General features: G+C 35.6%; 3 protein-coding genes across 3 annotated transcripts; all 3 read left to right on the forward strand.

Moving 5' to 3' along the window:
• The first annotated feature begins 3,154 nt into the window (after positions 1-3,154).
• Positions 3,155-8,536, forward strand: LOC105163790 (FRIGIDA-like protein 3). Its single transcript, XM_011082257.3, has 5 exons — positions 3,155-3,388; positions 4,264-4,316; positions 5,682-6,744; positions 7,309-7,481; positions 7,898-8,536. The coding sequence occupies exons 3-5, from the start codon at positions 5,694-5,696 to the stop codon at positions 8,318-8,320; spliced, it is 1,647 nt and encodes a 548-aa protein (XP_011080559.2). The 5' UTR covers positions 3,155-3,388; positions 4,264-4,316; positions 5,682-5,693; the 3' UTR covers positions 8,321-8,536.
• Positions 8,537-9,874: 1,338 nt separating this feature from the next.
• On the forward strand, positions 9,875-14,348 carry ATSPO22 (Tetratricopeptide repeat (TPR)-like superfamily protein). Its single transcript, XM_011082256.3, has 5 exons — positions 9,875-11,284; positions 11,879-12,068; positions 12,174-12,206; positions 12,321-12,941; positions 13,228-14,348. The coding sequence occupies exons 1-5, from the start codon at positions 9,963-9,965 to the stop codon at positions 13,894-13,896; spliced, it is 2,835 nt and encodes a 944-aa protein (XP_011080558.1). The 5' UTR covers positions 9,875-9,962; the 3' UTR covers positions 13,897-14,348.
• A 39-nt stretch (positions 14,349-14,387) lies between these two features.
• Positions 14,388-17,846, forward strand: LOC105163788 (Rhodanese/Cell cycle control phosphatase superfamily protein). The gene is made up of 4 exons (XM_011082255.3): positions 14,388-15,196; positions 15,518-15,620; positions 16,839-17,087; positions 17,411-17,846. Exons 1-4 carry the CDS (start codon positions 14,493-14,495, stop codon positions 17,459-17,461), a joined length of 1,107 nt encoding a protein of 368 aa, XP_011080557.1. The 5' UTR covers positions 14,388-14,492; the 3' UTR covers positions 17,462-17,846.
• The last annotated feature ends 1,577 nt before the right edge of the window (positions 17,847-19,423 follow it).

Here is a 19,423-nt window from a genome sequence, read left to right on the forward strand (position 1 = left end):
TGTTTCGTCAGGACAAAAACATGATCATAGTTTTCGTCAAAAGTCAACCACTTGACATGTCTTGCCAGTTGGACGTGGTTGAATTATTTATTTATTATAAAAAAGTACATAAATAATATTTTTTTAAATACTATAATAACAAAAAATTCACGTCCAGTGGTGGATAAATCCACGATCCCATTTTTTTAAAAATATATATTATATTAAAATTATTAATTATAATTTAAATACAGTAAAATCTCTATAAATTAATACTTTATAAATTAATAAACTCTCTAAAATAATAAAATCTTTCAGTTCCGACTTGGACCTTTGTAAAAAAATCATCAAATTCGATAAGATAATAAGATAATAATTTTTCAGAAAATTCCTTTATAAATATTAGGTCCCATTAAAACTCTAAATTGATAATTCATGAATAGTACAATTATAAATATTATGGTAATTTGCTAAAATATGAAGTTTGTAATGCTTTACGCATTTGATCATTCATGGATGATTTTGCAATGTCTTTTAGATGAGAAGACATAGTTGGATGATATGAATTATTTTATTTTCATATTGAGATTTATGTAGTATATGTTTCATTCATCATGCATGAATATATTTAATTGGCTATAATAGTTATTTAAGTCATTAAGTGCAACAAATTAATGTAAACATGTATATTTAAGTAATTTCAATGAATTGATACATGCGTCTATGAATATAATAGTTAATTGTATACAATGAATTGATATTATATATGAATATAGTTAATTAGTTACAAAGAACTGATTGATGAATGAATTATAATCAATGAAACATATATGAATTCATTTATTTTCAATACATATGTACTAAATTTGTTGAATTTAATATCTTTTAATTAATAAAATATTAATTTATCGATAAATTAATAAAATTTTATGGTCGTTATTAATTTATAGAGGTTTTACTGTATTATACTTACAACCAATTTGTTACAAAATATTATAACGAAATACGAATATTAAAAATGTTCGCCTGTTCCACAATTGAGTATATGGTGTGGACGCCGAGGTCTTCTTATTTTTTTGCCCGCATTTTGTATAGGCTCATTTTGTTCATCATTATCATCACCACCGAATTAATGTGCAACCGACTTGATGAAGATGTAGAACTGTACTCTACATTATCGCGATATGCACTAAATGATGAAAATGGAATTGATGAAATGTTATATCTTGGTGCATATAGTTGATCAATGCCAAGGCCAAGGTCAAGATCTAAATGTGAGAAATAAGCTTTTGTATGACTTAATATATATGAAAGCGATTGAAACCAATCATTTTGTGGCTGTTGAGGCATGTAGTGCTTATACTTTTTATATAAATGGGTTCTATCTATACTGATGACTTTGGAATTAGAACCCTTCAAAACATGGTTTAAACATCCAAAAGACGTATTTAATCACATATACACCATTTACTGTAGGAAAGTTTTGTGCTCCTATTCAATAATCGTTCCCTCATTCTATTTTCGGAGAGCTCCTATGTAACTTAGTAACTTTCAGGCTAAGCTCTCCCATGTGCCATAAACAACTTTACGGGTCATTCTCAAACTGTACCATGTCTTTTAGTTTGTTGAATTGCCTGATCCTTCTATAATATGCTTTATTTCATATGTGGAGTCGGATTGTACCTGTCCCAACAGCAACAACATATCCTCTGATCTTCTATTATATTGTGGAAATGTATGATCCCAAACAAGTTCTTCGTCAATTTGAAATGAAGCAAAATATTTTGGAAATGACAGATGTTCCGGTATGAGTCTGCATCAATTCTCATATAAAGTGTATATAGACACAAACTGGTACTATAACATACACAATATGTTAATAAATGATAGAGACTATATAATACCATTGTGCATCGATCACCCATTTCTAACGGTAGACATACAGAACATTGATATTGGGAGTGGTACAATAATATAATGCGTTATTTCATATCATCATTTACTCATAGGCGAATAGAAAGTGGGTATCAATCTAGAGAAGCACCCATGTTGCAATTTGTGATACGTTATATACTAAAACATACTTTATTTTAAACACGTTTCTTTTATATTAAAATTCACTATTTTCTACATACTTCAGGCTGAATAGATACATCCCTTCGATTAAGTGGTCGTCCTAGACCACATGATATCGAAGGGTTCAACCAATTGGTGGATCAGTTCGAGGCCGCAACTCAAAATATTTATGAGATGATCACACAATCATAACAAAATGCAACGTCAAACGAGAATGTCCTGGGCACACCCCCACAAACAAAGGAGAAGTTGTATCCGAATGTATCAGTTGAACATGATAATATTGGAGTGCATATAGATGGTCCTTCTACTGTATATATCTCAACATTCACATCAAGATTGCTACGTGGTTCAACCGTCACAATAAGATGATTGATTTCAATTAGCTTCACACATGCTAGGTTATGCGGAAGCTTATTCTGCACATATTGATTTTGATATTGTCGTGGGTATTAATCAACCTTACACACCAAAATATAACATCTCACTAATCATATTTCTATTATTTAGTGCATATCGTGATTATGTGGAGCCCAATTTTACAACATCATCAAGTCGGTTGTATATATGCCAGTGATGATGATACTCAACAAAATGAATCAACACAGAATGTGAATGAGGAAACAAAAGTACCTCAACACTAACACCACTAGCGCAATTATGGGACGGACGGTCATTAACATATGCATAATATTTGTAACTCTTGATTTCATTTTTTCAATCAATACATTTTAAAATTTATTATTGATTAGAATGAGTAAAATATTTGAATCTATAATTACTAACTAATAATTATAACGATTAATAAATATAAATTTTAAATTTAAAAAAAGGAAAGTTGTGTATGACATCTCGGCTTTTTAAGAAAATGTTGAAAAACATAAAAATTATTAATAAATTTAAAATTATGTTTTTTTGTTTTTTTTATTAAATAAATAAGCCCAATTAATGTGCCCTATTTCCTATCCACGGAGAAAATAACCAAACATGATGAACGAAAATTATTTAAGCGAGAAGTAACAGAGGATTGGCAATAGCAATTTAGGGAGTGGCGGAAGAAAAAAGCAAAGGTCATAGGGAGAGTGCATGTGGTGTCAGTGTGCGAGTGCGTGCTTTTGTGCGTGTAGCTGTCGGAGACTCTCTCCCTGTCATAAATACTACCCCTCATTCCCTGCGCACACTTTCCTCTTCCCCAAAAACATTCTCTCTCTCTCTCTAGGGGTTCTCTATCCGCGCAATAATTCCTCGCTCCTACCTACAGATGGCCTGAAATTCTTATTTCTCCGTCGTAAATCGCGGCACTTCATTCGCCTTCCGCCGCCGCCGACGATCGGTGAGTTTCAGCTCTGTGTTTTTTACTGCTTTTTCTTTGCTTTCTCTGTCACTACACTTGCAGATCAACTCTCGTTTTTGTATCTGATTTCTGTTATCTATTTGAGTTCTCGTTGGTAGTGAATGCTGTATGATTTTGGAAATTTAGTTGTTCTACTGCTAATTTCAGCTGCATTTAATACTTTTCGTCGTGTTTGTCTTTTATGATTGTGGCGAATTTGTCTTTTTGCAGCGTGTGTTTGCTGATCTAAGTATCAGCAGCTGGGTTTGACGTGCATTTGGGTGAATTTATAGCTGGGATTGTTTTCAATTTCAGTTTCCTCTTTTATATTGACTTGTCAAATTCTTCCATGAATATTTTACCTTTGAGTTTCACTCTTATATTCAAATTTTGGTTGGTATGTTATTCCTTATTTTAATTTTGTTGTCGACAAGTTCTTTGTAGAACATTTTACTTGGTATGCGTTTGATGATTGATTTTTGCGTTGTTATGTTACCTCAACTGCTTAGCAATTGAACTGGTTTTTTCATTGCTTGGTAATAAGTAACATTGCTATCGTTTGTCAAGACCTTATCAATATCACCATTTTATTTGTCAAAGCAGGAAAGACAGTAACCAATAATCCATCACTGTACTGATGAATAAAGAAAAAAAGAAAACAGAAGTGAGAAAAAGGGAAGGGGAGCTGCTGCTTTTCCTTTCTTGTTTATCCTGTACTATAGTAAAACTGAAGTTAAGCTAAGATACTCTGACTTGAGTTGGAAATGAAAATATATATATGTCAATTTATGTTCAAATTATTGCTTGAGCTGCATTTGAATCTGTTTGATCAATTTCAGCTGAAGCATTTGTTTGTCTGATGGTTACTTTTGCAGTGTGTCTACTGTTTCAAGTATCACATTCCTTTTTCAGCTTGCTCTTCTACAAGGTATGCACACTTTTTCTACTCTGGTGATGGATATTTTTTTAATCTTTTGCACAAATTCTAATTTTTGCCTGAATTCTCGTTCTCATTCTTGCTTTAATTTGTTCTTAAATGACGTTATATTTTTTCTCTTGTTAACTTCATTGCATTTTCACAGATATGTTGATTAATATTGCACATCGGACTGTTGAAATCATTATACTGTTAAGATGATATTATTTTTCCTGGCATTTTCCTGTTGGATTTTACCGTAAGAAGTAATCTGGTCATAGCAGTCATGCATAACGAGCCATTTGTAGAGTAGAATTTTGAAAAGTAAATGCACAAAAGAATTAGGAATGTCGAGGATAAATGTTTATTTTGTTTTGCAAAGTAGAATGTATTATCTTTCTAGTTTCATCTTCAGTCTTTTTGCTCTTTTGTGATCATAGGTTTTGAGGGTGAACAAATAGGAACTGATAATTGTATGCTTCATACAAAATAGCAATAGAACTCCAGAATAGTTTGCAACCTGAGTGTGAGAGTTGCTACCTTGTATAAATGGATGAAAGTTTTTCATTGCATTGTATTGATATTTCAACTGTCATATTTTCAATTTTGCTGCTCTGCTAGTAAGTATTGTACTTGGTAAGTTAAAAGCTTTGGGCTCTAAGCTATTAGATTAGTACAAGAATAAATGAGTTAAGATGTTACTCTGCTTATATTTTAATATATGTTTCAGAGATTAAGTTGCCTTAGTGTTCCACTTTGTGCTCCAACTGTTCATTTGTGGTTGCTGGGTCCTGAGGGTAGTGCACTTGCGGAGGTTAATACTTCTGAAGTAATATATGGTAGGCTATTTGCCATTTGGCTCAGGTCAAAATGTTAATGGATTGTTGTATTGAAAGTTTGTTTTTGGCTTAAGTTGGATATTTCAGAAGTAAACTTAAACTAAGTTTAACATTTTGGTCTTGTTGGTCAAGATACTATAGAGCAGATGATCTTGGTCAGAAAGCTTTTTGGCTTAAGTTGGATATTTCAGAAGTAAACTTAAACTGATTTTAACATTTTGGTCTTGTTGGTCAAGATGCTATAGAGCAGATGATCTTGGTCAGAAAGCATAATAAGAGGAATAGTACGGAAAACAAAAGGTCTCTTGATTTGGTTGCATGAGAAACGGGTACCCATTCAAGATCTTATATTTTCCTGTGTGCACACTCATTCCAATAGAAAGATATTTATATGAAGCCAAACTTGAGGAGTACATATGATTTGATTGTTCCAAGTATGGCTCTGTTGTTTTTGTACTGGAAATTCTGATTAGTTCTCCAACTTATCTCGTTCTTCAGTTGACATTATGAACTGATAATTAGCTTATGTTTTGTCCAGCATTTCTATGTCATGGAAGACAACTTGTCCCGCACCACTCTAATGGACTCCACAGCCTCTAAGATACAACAGCTTCAGAAAGCATTTGCTGAACTGGAAAGTCACCGAGCTGTCACTCTCAATTTGAAATGGAAGCAGCTTGAGGAGCATTTTCATGGACTTCAGAAGTCTTTGAAGAGGCGTTTCACTGAACTAGAAGAACAAGAAAAGGAGTTTGAAACCAAAGTAACTGAATCCAAAGAGATGTTAGAGAATCGTAAAGCAGCTGTCATGGCTAAGGAACACACTTCCCTTCAGAGGCTTCAGGAGAAGCGAGATGCTGCTGTCTCAGTTATTTTGTCTGCTATGCAGAAGCATGAGAAGCCATTTTCTGTGGATTCAAGTATCACCAATAGTGAAAACAAAGTTGAAGCACCAGTTCTAGTGGAAAAGATACCTGATGGCATGGTTGCTGATAGTAATATGGATGGTACGGAAAAGCCTGTCAAAAGTATGACTGTGCCAGTGAAGTCTTATCCTGAGCTATTGAAACTGTGCCAAGAGATGAATTCAGAAGGCCTGCACAAATTTATATCAGACAACCGCAAGGATCTGGCTACTTTAAGGGAGGAAATTCCGGCTGCCCTCAAGGCTGCTACTGACCCTGCCTCTCTGGTTCTGGACTCTTTGAAGGGTTTCTATGGCATGGACATGCCAAATTCTGATGCTAGAAAGGATTCAAATCTCTTGGGCCTTCGCCGAACATGTATCATGCTGATGGAGTGCCTTACCAGTTTATTTGTAAACTTGGATATGGACTCCCTTTCTGGTATTATTTCAGAAAATGCTAAGGAAAGAGCAAAATCTATTGCTGAAGAATGGAAACCAAAGTTAGATAATCTTGATGTTGAGGCCAGCAATGGAAATTCTTTAGAGGCACATGCATTCCTGCAACTTCTGGCTACATTTGCAATTAATTCAGATTTTGATCAGGAGAGCTTGATCAAGTTGATTCCTATGGTTTCCCGCCGTCGCCAAACAGCTGAATTGTGCCGTCATCTTGGGTTGTTGGAGAAAATGCCAGGTTGGTTTCTCTGACTAAGTCAATTCAGTGTGTTAAATTGTCTGTCTTTGGTTGACGACTTCATACACCCTATTTACAATATGGTGCATGGTAGAAATGTAGTCTTAGTTTACCGTGTATGTACACCATATTATTTCCATGTTTCGGTGTATTTACCTTCTTGAGAAAACAAACCAGAAACTTTGTCTTAAAGTCTTAAACCTCAAAAATGAAAGAATTTAGTTGTAAAACTATTTTTTCTAAAAAGGTGGGTGGTTGGGAAATGGGTGTTCCTTTTGTTGATAGCTATAGGACATTCCTGAAATGTTCTATGATTTAACTCTGTTTCCTACTTAAAGGAGTTCCGATTTCGTCATCTGTCTGATCTATGTTGATTTTGTATGTTGTTTTAGTGAAATCATTTTTGTTTCCTACTTAAAGGAGTTCCGATTTTGTCATCTGTCTGATTTATGTTGATTTTGTATTTTGTTTTCAGAACACCTGGAAATTTCATAATCTTTGCTTAATATTGCTGGTATCCGGAGATATGACAACTTTTTGTGCCCTTCACTTTTGGCTTGTCAGGTGTGATTGATGTGCTGATTAAGAATGGAAGACTGATTGATGCTGTCAATTTGACTTTTGCGTTTGAGCTTACTGATCAGTTTTCACCAATTTCATTACTAAAAACATACTTGTCTGAGGCCAAAAAAGTGTCATCAGCTCCCAGACCTGGAAATATGTCAGCTGCTACACAGGTCTGTTTCTCTGCTGAATTTGGTGAATCAGTAATGCTTTTATCTGCTTGTCTGTTTCTTAAGCATTGTGGTTATCATATTTTCCTAAACCGTCAGACTCAACAACATTTTATATGGCTCAAGGAGGAATGCATTTAAATTGATTACAAAAGACTTCATTACATACTGATCTTCATTGTGCTACATCTAAGAGATGAACCGCTATTGTGACAAAATATACTGTCTTAAGCTGACAGCATGTTGAAATTACTTTTTGCAATATTTTACACTGATACTACTGTTAGGATCCTGCCATAATGGAAATCAGCTCTAGCTTCTCTAGGAAGTTTCAGGTTTGGAGGCTCGCTCTAGATACTTAAAGTTGTTGCAGCCCAATTTTCATCAGGTATTTAGGTAAATACTTTCTGTTGTTGCAGAGTGATGTGAACGAGAAAGAACTGGCTGCACTTAAATCTGTGATTAAATGCATTGAAGATCATAAGCTCGAGGAGCAATTCCCTCTGGAGCACCTCCAGAAACAGGTTCTTGAAATTGAAAAGGCAAAGGCAGACAAGAAACGCGCAACAGAAGTTGCAAAACCACAGTCCAAAAGACCCCGTGCCAATGGCGTTGGTCATGCGCCGCGAGTCGCTAATGCTGCCACCGACAAGAACTTGAATTTCCATGGTAGAATGACTGATAGGTATCCACAATACATCTATGAAAGGCCATATGCTTACCCTGGACCAACTGACCACCATCTTCCATCATTTATGGGTGCTGCCCCTTACAACTTCTCTCCAAGTCATGGAAACTTCTTTGGAAATGCCTATCCTTACCAGACTGCTTACCTGCACTAATCAGTAGAGATGCTGGACTGATGATGATCTGTTAACTACTAGTTCTTGACCAGTCCCAATTTGTTAACGTAATCTTCAACCTGTCAGCAAATTTAATATTTGCCAGAAAAAAAACAATGATATTAGCCTTGTTAATTTCTAGTCTGTTGTAAAAGCTAATATCACAATATTCTAACTGATGATGCACTGTTTCTAATGTTTATAATGTTGTATTAATCTTGTCATGCTGAGTTTCTGCATGGTCAGTCGGTCGGGCTGAGGCAGCTCAAATGGAAAAGTGATGCATTAGACGTAAGGAATGTTCTTGATTGGTGCTAGTACTGGTTTTCTGAGTTAAGTCTACTTGAAATCCTCTCCCTTTGTAGCAGGAAGCAGTTTCATGGAGTTGGAAATTACAAAACTCCAGTGTAGTTTCCGTCAGGTACTCAAAATTTACGCAGCTGTGATATAATCAAAAGAGGGACAGCTCTTGTTTTTTCCTTTTCTTTTTCTTTTTTTTCTATTTCTAATTTATTAAAAATTTTAGTTTTAAGTTTATATTAGTAAATATTTCAATGTACTATTTTAATAAAAAATTGTATATTGGAAAACATTAGAAATTTTAATTCCAATGAACTAAATAAAATTATAAACCAAAAATGAAAATAAAAATCGGACATTTAAACTAATTTTTGGACTTAATAGATTTATTTAACTTTCTTTTTGTTATATTTTAGGATTTTATAGTAAATATAAATTGTGGGAAGAATTTTCTAAAGAAAATTGAAAAGGGTTATTTTGTTGTGGAGGAGGAAAAAAAGAAAATTGGGGAGGAGGAGAAATAAAAAAACTAGTTAAATTTTAAACATATCTGTTATGGTCGCATGCGGTTTCACAAGTATATGAAAAGAATTTTCATGTGAGGTGATAAATGAAAATTTATGAAAAAAATATATTATAATAAATATGGAGAAGTAAGGTGAGAGAATTTTAAAGTAGTGGATAGTTAAGAAAAAAATATATAAAATTATGATATTTTTATAAAATATTAAAATTATTAATTTGATCAAATTTATTTAAAGGAAAGAATTGAAATAATGGGTAGATTTGAATATTCAAAAATCAGTATGATTAATTTTTTTTAATAATAGTATAGATTACACTTGATCTTCTTTTTTAAAAATAAATATCGAGTACATGAGATTGGATAAAGGGATCCTATTTTTTTTTAAAGAACAAACAAGATATTTTGAAAAAAAAATTCAAACTTAATAGAGTCGAGTACATGAGATCGGATAAGGGGATCCTAATTTTTTTTAAAAAACAAACAAGATATTTTGAAAAAAATTCAAACTTAATAGAGTAGAGACGAGATTGGAATACGTAATTCAAATGCCCACCATATATGAGAATGTGAGGTGATGATATGATAAAGAAAAATATTTATATTATGGATATCTTATTACTATTATTAATAAAAATTATATATCAATAATAATTTACTTTTGAATAATGTAAGTATATAAATATCTAATTATTATTATTATGTCTCCTATTAAAAAATAATTTGTTTATGCGTTAATGTTTAAGCGTTCACTAATTCTCGACCAACATTTCCCGCCAATAATTTGAAAAAAAGAACAGATAAGGAAAAGAAAGAAAAATGAGAATCGCCGAGATTTCCTCCACGCCGGACCGCCGCCGAGCCTCCCCCGTGCCTGCGGTGTCCAACCACTCAACCGTACTCACACAAATCGAGACCACCATCAAGTCGCTCGAGCGTCACTTGCCACTGCATCCCTTGCCGGATTCCTTCTCCTCCGAACTCCGACTTGCCCTCGTTCAGCTCACTCAACTCGCTCCTTTCCCCAATTCCGTCAAACTTCAGGTCTGGAAACTAAGCTACCGCCTCTGGAACACGTGCGTCGACCTCTCCAATGCTTCCACCGCGAAAATATCCGAGGAACACGCCAAGCTTCGGCAAGTCGCTGCGGACTTGCTGTTTCAGACCTCCGATGTGGCGGGAATTCCATCGCCGGCGTTCAAGGCGGCTCTGTTCTTCTACAAAACCGGTTTGGTTTGGTATGACCTAAGAAAATTCGATTTAGCTAACAACTGCTTTGAGAAAGCCACAGATCTTGTGTCAAATATAGAAATTAGCTCTGTTTCTGATGAGGACGACCGGAAATTGCTCTTGGATCTCAACCTTGCTCGATCACGAGCTGCTTGGGATGTTTTGGATCGGAATTTGGCTATCGCGTTATTAAACAGGTCAAAAAATGTGTTGTTTGGAGTTTCAAGGAATTATAATGCACTGGCCAATCAGTACTTGACTTTTGGAAAGACTTTGCTGTCGACAAGTGAGGTCTCCGCTGTGAATGAGGCATTGAAGTTGATCAACGATGCACTGGAATTGTGTGAGAAAGGTTTGAGAGTAGTGAAAAGGACTGAGGAGACTTTGAATTTGAAGGAGTTGAGGTTGAAGACTTTGAGATTCATAGCAGCCGCACATCTGCAGAAGGATGAATTTGAGAGCGTATTGAAATGTGTGAAGATTTTGAGGGAGGTTGGGAGTGGTGGGGACCACCATCCAAGTCTGAGCGTAATGGCAATGAAGGCGTGGTTGGGGTTGGGGAGGTATGGGGAGGCAGAGAAGGAGTTGAGAGGAATGGTGCTGAATAAGGGGATACCGGAGGGTGTTTGGGTGTCAGCTGTGGAATCATACTTTCAGGCTGCAGGTGCAGCAGGGGCAGAGACTATTAAAGGAGTGTTTTTGGGGCTATTGGAGCGTTGTCATGTTAGTGCTGGTGCTGCTATTAGGGTGGTCAATAGGATAATTGGAAATGGATTGAGTCATGGTGAAGGAATGAAGGTGAGAGCTAATGTTGTCACTGAGTTGGTTACGGATGAGAGAGTGGTGGCGGTTTTTGACAGAGAAGGTGCTGCCAAGGAGAGGACCACCATGCACGCCCTCCTGTGGAACTGGTAAAATTTGCTCGGTCTTTTTGATTTAAGAAACATTTGATCCCGTTTCAGGTTTTTAATATTTGGCCTAATAGAATAGAAAAAATATTTGACACATGAAACAAAAGTGCAAGATAAATGAGAAAGAAGCTTACGGAGCAAACAAGGGTGTATCTTGATACAGTCTAAATATGTTATGGAGAAACAAACTGACTTGATGCACTAAAAGGCTAGAAATATCTTGTATATTTTCCTTTACATTGGATTACTAGTCGGCTACTTTTGTATCATTACTGTGGCTCGTGCTAACGCATACAATAACTTTTAGGCCTTTTCATGTGAAATATCATTCTTGCTTAAAAGATCAGTGGTTATTATGTGAATACAATACAAACCTGCAACTGGATTGCATTACGATTTCATCTCTTAGTTGTAAATCAACTGCAAAGTTTAAATTGTGATCCCCATTTTTCAGATAACTGCAATATCTTTCTTTCTTTCTTTTTGCTCTGTCTAGTTTTCAGATACTTGCTGTCTGTGGCAGAACACTACTTTTTCAAGGTGTGGCAGTAACTGGTATCAGGCTCATGTCATTTTGAATCTTCTATTTTGCAGTGCCACAGAGCATTTTCGCTCCAAAGAATACCTGCTCAGTGCGGAGATGTTTGAAAAATCTATGCTATATGTACCTCATGGAATCGAGAACAGAATTCTCAGAGCTAAGGGATATCGAGTTCTTTGCCTCTGCTACCTAGGCCTGCTTCAGCTAGATAGGGCTGAAGAATATATAAATGAGGCTGAAAAAGTATGCAAGAAATAAGCAATTCGGCTAGTTTCTCCATTAAATCAATTTCAAAAACTATCTCTATAAATATCTGGATGCCGCTGATGTCTTTTTTTGTTTCTGCAGCTGGAACCCAATATAGCCAGTTCATTCCTCAAGGTATGGTCCTTCATGTTTGCCAAAAAGTTATTATACTTGAGCTCAAGTGCCACAATGGAATGATGGCATAATTAATTTTTCTGCTGATTTTGGGACTTGTAATGGCACTTGCAGTTTAAGATTTTCTTGCAAAAGAATGACCATGACAGAGCAATTGCTCAGATGAAAGCAATGCCTAGCTGCCTTGATTTCACCACTGATTTCATCTCTCTCTCAGCCCATGAAGCTGTTGCCTGCCGTTGTCTGCCTGTTGCTACTGCCTCTCTATCCCAACTGTTAAATTTTTATTCCTCTGGAAAATCAATGCCAACTAATGAGGTGGTAGTATTCCGCACCTTGGTTACAATTTTGAGTCAGGACCCAGCTAATGAAACTGATGTCCTCAGATACATGAAACAAGCTCATTCCCGGCTATCTGAGATTGGGCCTGACCTCTTCTTTGGGAAATGTGAGGTTGGAAGACGAGAAAAGAATTGGTTTGCAGGGAACGCTTGGAACTCTGGAGTTAAAACCGGGCAGGAGAAAAATTATGAATTATCTGCCGAGTTCTTCAAATTGGCATCAGAATTTTATGGAGTTGTAGGTGATGAAGAAACAGAGGGTAACAATGTAATGGTTTGCAAATCAATTATAATGGCTGTATCTGCCATTATTGCTGGTGAAAAGCATAGGAACTGTACCTTGCTTGAAACTGAAGTGAGGCAAGCCATTGATTTTTTGGGCAGGGCAGGAAAGGTAACCAACTAAATTGTGTTGATTCACTTTCACTACAACATGGTTTTGCTCGCTTTCCTTTCAATTTTTTGTTAACACGTATCTAAAGGTCAGGGAAGGTAACCAACTAAAACCTGTTGATTGCTTTTTAGTTCCATTACTTGTTTTGCCTCATTCTTCCTTGTCAACATATACAGCGTTTGGTTTTATGAGATGCCAGCAAATATTCATGATTATTGTTTTACAGTTCCAAATACTATCCACGTTCATGCAACTCTATTTTCATTGTACTAGTGCTTGAATGCAGATGTTAATGTCAAGCTCAGCCAGTATCAGACAAACTGATGACCAGACGACGGCTATTGAGCCTAACTTCTTCTTCATGTACACTTGGAGCTCCTTCGACCTGTACTCCAGGCTAAGTGATATGAGTGCCCAACAGCTCTCTTTGGTCAAAGCTTTCGCCAGCTCCAAATCTTGCAACCCAAAACATCTGCTCCAAATTGGCTTAGAGGCCTCACAAGGACCTCGGTCCAACCCGGAAGTATGCGCCTTTGCTTTGAACACCTGCCTAGCCAGCCTACTTGCTTCTCCTTCACCAGATTACCAAACCGTGGCTCTCGTTCTCAGGAAGCTAATTTCTATCAGAACCATTTATAAAGGAGACACAGAAGACGATTCAATAACCGAAATCTACAAGCAAGCATACCGTATCATGGTTGGACTGAGGGAAGGAGAGTATCCAGTTGAAGAAGCGAAATGGCTGGCTATGACAGCATGGAACCGAGCTGCTCTCCCTGTAAAGATGGGCCAAATTGAGTCGGCAAAGAAGTGGATGAACATTGGTATGGAACTAGCCACGAAAGTTCGGGGGATGCATACTTATAAATCATGCATGGAGGACTATTTAGCAAGCTTTGAGAAGAAATTTTGCGGGCAGGACAGTGGCAAAAGCAGGACTCAAGCAGTGTCATGATGTCAAAATTTTGTGAAGTTTGTAGAGAGAGGAAGATTATTTACATAGTTTCTAGGTGGTGTTTGCATGGCTCTTGTCTAAATCTATTCTTGATTTGTAGTTTGGGAGTCGAAGCAGTGTTGGAAGGAACAAAAAGGGTTGCACAAAAGAACTCAGATTATAGGCTAACTATGAAATTGGATAGTCTTCCTCTGCGTTAGCTCTTCGTTTTTGAATAAGAATAAGATAATGCTTCCTTTAGTCATGATATCCCAATTAGTCCTGCCTAATTTTTTGTTTACCAACAAAAAAAGTTGCAGCCCGTTACATAGTCATGCGGCCCGTAATTGTGAGTGATTATTACATGATATCAAACCCGTAATTATCACCTTGAGTCGCCAAAGTGTTTGGAATAGGTCTAAATGTCCGGGGCGTGCGTGTCTATATAATATAATATATGCTTGGGGTGGGGGTGGGGTGATGCTGACGATAAAGGAAAAATGATAAAATGAAGTAACTAATGCGGTGTGGCGCCATCTTATCATCGTTTTTTTTCTCATATTATCCAACACCATAAGAGCCAAAGGCAGCAGCTCTCTCACTCTCCTCTGCTCTTCATGGAGTCTCTTTCCAGATGCTTCTCTGCTTCCCCACCACCTCCACTAAACCCTTTCAAAACCCCTAAATCAACTCCAAAATCATATTTTCTCTTCTCAAATCACAATCCCAAACCCCTTTCCTTCAATTCTCCTCAAACCTTCTCCTCTCCCACCATTGAACACCAATCCAACAACCACCCTTTCCTCATCTCCAGTAATTTCGACAAAGATCTCTCTTTATTCATCTCCCACCAACTTTCTCTCAAATCCCACTTCTCTGTTCTGTTTCTTGGATTCTCTTTCCCACTTTCTTGTTTTGCCTCTGAAACCGCTGCTCTTCCTACTGAAGAAATGCCCAGCAAGATTAACTTGGAATCCATTTTGGTTTCCATTGATAACTTTTTCAACAGGTACCCGTTCTTTGTTGCTACCGTCGTTTTCATTTGGCTTGTTGTGATCCCCTTAACTGAGGAGTATTTTCACAAGTACAAGTTTATCTCTGCCATTAATGCATTCAAGAAGCTACAGGAGGACCCCAATTCTCAGTTGTTGGATATAAGAGACAGTAAGAGTGTGGCTTATTTGGGTTCTCCCAATTTGAAAATCTTGAATAAGAGTGTGATGCAGGTCGAGTTTCTAGAAGGAGATGAAGAGGGTTTTTTGAAGAGGGTTTTGGAGAATTTCAGGGAGCCAACTAATACTACTGTTTGTATTGTAGACAAGTAAGGTTTTGGAATTTTCTATTTTTTTTTTTCATTAAGTTATGGTTGTTTCAGTATTATTTGTTTTTTGCTGTGGAGGGAGATTAAGATAGTTTGTATTCATTAATCATAATCCAGAAGTTAACAGAATTTGTAGAGAGCTTGTCAAGTGGAATTCAAATGATTGATGATACTAGTACGATGATCAACTATGTTTGATGTTTTCTTTAAATGATTGCTGGCTGAAGGTTTTGTTGTTGCTATCGACATATTTTCCTTATATATTGCAGGATATAAAGACTTAAACTAACTGTTATGTTAACTCTTTCGTGTGTAAGGTAGTTTTGATGGTAACTCTATGAAAGTGGCTGAGCTATTGGTTAGGAATGGTTTTAAAGAGGCTTACGCTATTCGGGGAGGGATTAGGGGCAAAAAGGGATGGCAGGTATGCTACTCGCTTTTCTTCTTTCTTGAGTTAATTAACTTTTCTGTTTATTACTTTTGTTTTGCATGTTGAATAAGAATTTTCTGTTAAGTACTAATCAATGGCTGTGCTTTAAGGTTCAGCCTTTTCCTGTGAGGTTCAAGGGAGTACATAATTTGCCGGAAATAGCATGAGCTATTTGATTAATCCCTGTGATTTGCAACTTTTGTGGTTTGTTAACCCATTAGGATTTGTATTTTTGACATGGTTGCACAATGAAGCCCCAAAATATGGTTAGAATCCCCTTCTTGACATTGTGTTGGCACAATTAGTTGGGTCAACATGTGTCAACTCAACTCAACTGGCACTTCGACTTTCGTTTCTGGGAAAGTGAAGTTTCTATCTCCTCAGCAACAGCATTCACGTTCTATTTTTCTTGATTTCGTGCAGTAAAAAATGCTGAGTTGTACTTGGGTACAGTAATACTCATCAAGTTGAAAATGTTCGTAGAAGTAGAAATTTCAACCCTTGAAAACCATTGTGAACTAAAAGAAAAGTAACAATATTGGCAAGCTACCATGTCAAAGCATTTTGTCCAGTCTGATGCTGGCTGCTTATCTCAACTGAAAAGATAACATAACTGATATTATGCTAGTTTAAGACTTGGACACTTACTATGTTTCCGTGTGGGGATAATACTGTTTTAAATATTCTTTTTCCGTTATCTTCTTCTTCCTTCCCTTTTTCTTTTTGAAGAAAAATCTGGAAATTTTTCTGAGCCTAAGCAGTTCTCAAAACAGACATGCTCACAATCCGTAGCGTCCACTTTGTTATGCAGCCTCTCTTCCCATTCAATCTTATGTTATGCTTGTGTACCTAGAATTTTCTATGTCCCAAACTTCTCCGTGAACTTACCCCACTAGATATCCACATTTTTTGTATGAATATCCATCTGAATTGGAAAACTTTGTCAGTTTTAGCAGTGATAAGAAACCTACCCAAACACTCCTAAGATGTTAATCAGTCAAGATAGTCTATCTTTGCTTTGTTCTGGGACTGGGTTCGTCCTTGTGCTAGGTAACTGTGGTTTGGTCTTCTGCCAGACTTTGTAGATTATTAGTTATGATATGACATGCCAATCTATGCACCATCAAATACTTCCTAAGAACTCTTACTTTGAGCAATTTGGATCAGATAACTGTATAGTTAATTTACATGTCATATGTTTGCTAATTGCAGGAAATACAAGAGACGCTCCTACCTCCATCTGTTCACATCTATCCTAAGAAGATGACCAAAATTCCCAAACAACTTGATACAAATGGAAGGCTAAAGCGAAAGGATGGTAACAATGATGACTTGTTCTCAAATACAACAGGGTCCAGTTCTAGTAACACTCCTATAGAAATCAAGAATGAAGATTTTAGTTCCATTAGTCCCACTGTCCAATCAAAAGGGGGTCAAAGGCCACTGTCTCCATACCCAAACGTATGATAATGCTCTCTCTCTCTCTTCCCCTCTGCAAATAAAGAAGTCTAGTTTCTGTATTGGCTTACTTAGGATTTCAATAACCTTAAATTGCTTCGAGTGGTCTTCTTTGTCAGGAGCTACTACTTAACTCTTTATGTGCTTCTAGTCTTCTTGTCCCATTCTCTTAGAGTCTCATCATTATGTAAAAAGGTCGCAACAGACTTGAAGTATTGATCTATTTCGAGCTATGACAATCAGCCACCAAATCCATGCATATTTTATCTACCAAATATCTGAGCACTTTCTTGGAAACTACTAACTATTGGTCGTTCTTTTTGCAGTACCCCGATTTCAAACCTCCATCTTCCCCAACTCCATCAAAGCCAAGTTGATCCTTCCATGTTCCTTTAGCATCTTGCATCATCGTTGTTGCTGATCTCCAGGAGCAGGAGAAGAAACATACAGATTGCCCTGATCTTGGTTTCTTCTCAGGGTACATTCTTAGAATGGAAAATTTCTTGAGGAAATAATGATCAAAAGGTTGCGCATTTTTAACCATTCCATTGATTCATATGTTGGAAACAGTCCACATAATCTTTAGTCCTGTGAGTTTGCCTGAAAATGCCTTTCACAAACTCTGCATTAACTGTCAATTTTTGGCTTTCATTCCTTGTTCAACTTACAACTTTTCTTAGATTTCCTGTGTTTCTCCTTCTCATTTGTGTTCAAGAATTTTGAGTAAATTCACTTCTGTACAAGAGTTTCTTATTTTCCTTTCGTTTTTCCATGTGCAATTTTTTCCATTTTATTCTCTTGAATTGATTATAACGATTATAGATTATTGCTTATAAGAGAATTGATTGGAATAACTAATTTTAGAAAAAAAGTGATTATGGCAATTATATTTATAATTTTATTATTTTTTATGCAAATGCAAATTGTGGTTAAATTTTGAAATAATTTCATATTTAATTATTTAATGGACAAAATGAGTAATTGGATAAAAAATAATTAGGATAGGTTAAAAGTTGCGAATTATGGTCTGGATGGAATTTAATTCTAAAAATTGAACATTAAAAAAGGGTCGATTGGTATAAAAAAAAGTGCATATGTACTCAAAACATATGTTGGATCTGGGCGAAACATAATGTACAAATGTCAAGTTTTAAAAAGTAAAGAATGCTGGTAAGTTAGCAAATTTAAATTTCTAATAAAAACATTATGGAAACTTGTAAAATCTTCTTAAATATCTCTGATAGAAACTTCCTCTTATTCGATCTTATTGGCTTAGCCTGGAGAGTTAGCTGATGCTGATCTGGTAGTTCAAAGAGGCGATTCTCAACGGCTTCAACAGCCGAGATTTTCTAATAAAAACATTATGGAAACTTGTAAAATCTTCTTAAATAATTATTTTATACTTCAATTTTTTATTAAATTAGTTTTTAATTCGAAAAATTAGCTTCATTTAACTTTTCATGAAAAAAGAGGCCAAATGATAAATTTACTGTCTTCGATAAAACTAGAATTCATCTTCTTATATTATGAGTTGTTTTACTATTGATATTCAATTTTATTTAATTCTAGAATTTTGAGAGTTTTATCTTTTTTATTTAATCAATCCGATTCGTTAAAATTAAATTTATTAATATAATTCATCCTATAAAAATATTCAAAGTAATTATGTTTCTACAATGAGACTTAAATTCTGGTTTTAAATTATGTTTTATTAAATATTAAAAAATTGAAAATATATGAAATCATTAATAAAATCTTTTTCTCCCTATCCAATTACAGATGTATGGTTTTAGTTTCAGTTTTCAATATTTCTAATGGGATAAAAATACTTAATTTAGTGCGAGAATTGAGAATATGTATCGATTATAAGTTTCCAAACATAGATAAATGAGAATTTGTTTGATTTGTAGTTAAAATAGTAAATATAGTATGTATAATTTAAAAAAAACCAAAGAATTTTTGAAAAATCAATATGGACTTAAGGATATATTGTCATGTCATGTTCTCCCATTCCAAGATGAATAATACAAAATAATGTTGGAGGTCCAAGCAAGAGAAAGGCCCCCAGCTTTATTGAAAGCAGAATGAAGAGCTTATCAGTATGTATAACAATAGTGGCAGGGGCAAAAGAGTTTATAGGAGACATTATATGCATATCATGTTGTCCAAATTTAGTTGCTTCAGTGAAGATTGGCTCAACTCAACTACAATTCCCATGCATCCATCTCTATGTAAAACTCTGTTGTTGTCAGCCAATGGGTCCTTTATTTTTTAATATAGAATAAATGATTGATAAGACCCAATTTCACAAAACGTAGGATAAGATGAATAAATAGTTT

This window comes from Sesamum indicum, linkage group LG6 (genome assembly GCF_026168435.1).
Source record: "Sesamum indicum cultivar Baizhima isolate 11 linkage group LG6, ASM2616843v1, whole genome shotgun sequence".
Classification (NCBI taxonomy): Eukaryota; Viridiplantae; Streptophyta; class Magnoliopsida; order Lamiales; family Pedaliaceae; genus Sesamum; species Sesamum indicum.